Source organism: Galeopterus variegatus, unplaced genomic scaffold (genome assembly GCF_000696425.1).
Source record: "Galeopterus variegatus unplaced genomic scaffold, G_variegatus-3.0.2 Scaffold13239, whole genome shotgun sequence".
Classification (NCBI taxonomy): Eukaryota; Metazoa; Chordata; class Mammalia; order Dermoptera; family Cynocephalidae; genus Galeopterus; species Galeopterus variegatus.
The window spans coordinates 24,447-26,877 of NW_007739350.1; the positions used below are offsets into that span (position 1 = coordinate 24,447).

Here is a 2,431-nt window from a genome sequence, read left to right on the forward strand (position 1 = left end):
AAAAGGAATGAAATTCTGCCATTCACAGCAACATAGATGAGCTTGGAGCAAATTATGTTAACTTGGAGCAAATTATGTTAAGTGAAAAAACCCAGCACAGAAAGAGGAATACTGCATGTCCTCACTCATATGTGGGAGCTAAGAAAGAAAGAAGACCGTAATAAAACTTTGAGCTTTCAGAAGGAGAGAATAGACCTACAGTTTCCAGAGGTGGGAAAAGGGGAGGTGAAGGGGGTATAGAGAATAATTGGGTAAGGGACACAGAAAGTAATTATGATTTATAATGATGAACTTGGTAATAATATTGATTTGATCATCACATACTGTACACAAATACTGATAGTCAACTTTCTAACCCATAAATATGTATAAATAAATATAATAAAAAATAAAATAAGAAATAGAGATGTGTGCACACAAGCACACCACGTACACAATACCTTTGTAGTGTAGAATATGTCCTCTCTCTTCACAATGCCCTCTGCAATCTTGCTTCGGATGGCCAGTCCAACCTCCTCTTCATTATTGTAGAAATAAGCAGAATCGATATGGCGAAACCCAGCTTCTATTGCTACTTTAGTGGCCTCCAGAGTTTTATTCTTAGGATCCTATATGATCAAACAAAACTCGTATTTGGAGATCCATGTGATTGAGAGGTAGTACAGGCACAAGCAATGACCTGAACAAGAATCAACATTTCCACATGTCTTGGGTTAGCTCTGCATATGAGGTGATGAACCCACTGTAGTTTGCCTGGGTCATTCCCAGTTTGTAATAAAAGTTGGGCCTCCCAGGGACCCCTTAAGCCCTGAGCAATCACTGGTTCAGCGCTGGCACTCAAGGTCTGACCCCACGAACATTTCCAGGTTCAGTGATTTGATGGAAGAACTCACAGGACTCAACCTAATGTTGTAGTCATAGTTGTTATTTATTAGGGAAGTTACAGATTGAAGTTAATACAGGGTAAAGTTGCATGGAACAATATATAGAAGGATTCTGGTGCAAAATTCAATGAGGCCTCTCCCAGTGAATTCACACAGATCACACTAAATTCTCCCAGCCTTGAATTTTGAGATACACGGGTAACGTTTTCAAAAAGAAGAGCCCTTTAGAGACTCATTTCCTCAGCGTTTCAACACAGTCTGTTTGAACAGACACACTGTGCAAACAGACATATACTATACAGCAAATTTCAAGTCTCCCAAAAGAAAGCAGGTATGCAAAACCCCTAATACTTGTACAAGTAGTTGAGGGACAGTCACCATAGTCATCAGTTAGGAAATGGTGAGAAATCCAAGTTCCTAGATGCCATCCAGGATCTAGTTGAAAACAAGCACTTCTGTTGACAAGAGTCTATTAAATGAACGATTTTCTACGCAACCATTCTTTCTGAATGACAAAACTAAATCATAAGACTATACATGTATATTCTAAAGCTATAGATTTATACATAAAAAGATAACTGCAGTCTGTGAGAGGTTAGAAAAGTAAGTGTCAGCTTTGAAATCCGAGTCCATTTCTTCTAAGGAAAATACAGTTAGAGCAAAATTAAAATTATTGGCTTGTCTAATAAATTTGGATAAAGATTTGAAAGTCCATCTGTTAAATGACAGAAGGGTAAATGAAACACACTATTTCCCATTTATTTTTAAGAATTTCAGATGCTTCCTTTTTAAAATGTAATTAGAAAAAGGTAGATACTGGCTCCTGCTGGTCTCTCCAGATCCCTGCGCTGGTCTTTTCTTAAGTGTAAGAGAACTTGGGGGATTTCCAAGGCTGAAGCTTCAGTGAAGCCTTGATAATTCCTTCTTTCATTTTTATACCAATTTGCAGGACTAAGTAAAAANTAGTTTGCCTGGGTCATTCCCAGTTTGTAATAAAAGTTGGGCCTCCCAGGGACCCCTTAAGCCCTGAGCAATCACTGGTTCAGCGCTGGCACTCAAGGTCTGACCCCACGAACATTTCCAGGTTCAGTGATTTGATGGAAGAACTCACAGGACTCAACCTAATGTTGTAGTCATAGTTGTTATTTATTAGGGAAGTTACAGATTGAAGTTAATACAGGGTAAAGTTGCATGGAACAATATATAGAAGGATTCTGGTGCAAAATTCAATGAGGCCTCTCCCAGTGAATTCACACAGATCACACTAAATTCTCCCAGCCTTGAATTTTGAGATACACGGGTACCGTTTTCAAAAAGAAGAGCCCTTTAGAGACTCATTTCCTCAGCGTTTCAACACAGTCTGTTGAACAGACACACTGTGCAAACAGACATATACTATACAGCAAATTTCAAGTCTCCCAAAAGAAAGCAGGTATGCAAAACCCCTAATACTTGTACAAGTAGTTGAGGGACAGTCACCATAGTCATCAGTTAGGAAATGGTGAGAAATCCAAGTTCCTAGATGCCATCCAGGATCTAGTTGAAAA

The 2,431-nt window shown here is 38.8% G+C and overlaps 1 protein-coding gene across 3 annotated transcripts in view; it reads right to left on the minus strand.

Moving 5' to 3' along the window:
• Positions 1–2,431, minus strand: part of LOC103581518 (aldo-keto reductase family 1 member C4-like) — a 22,786-nt gene that overhangs the window by 18,368 nt on the left and 1,987 nt on the right. For all 3 annotated transcript variants that reach the window (XM_008563332.1, XM_008563334.1, XM_008563333.1), the window contains exon 2: positions 441–608. In XM_008563332.1, the coding sequence (XP_008561554.1) occupies positions 441–608 (168 nt within the window). The remainder of the gene's footprint in view (positions 1–440; positions 609–2,431) is intronic.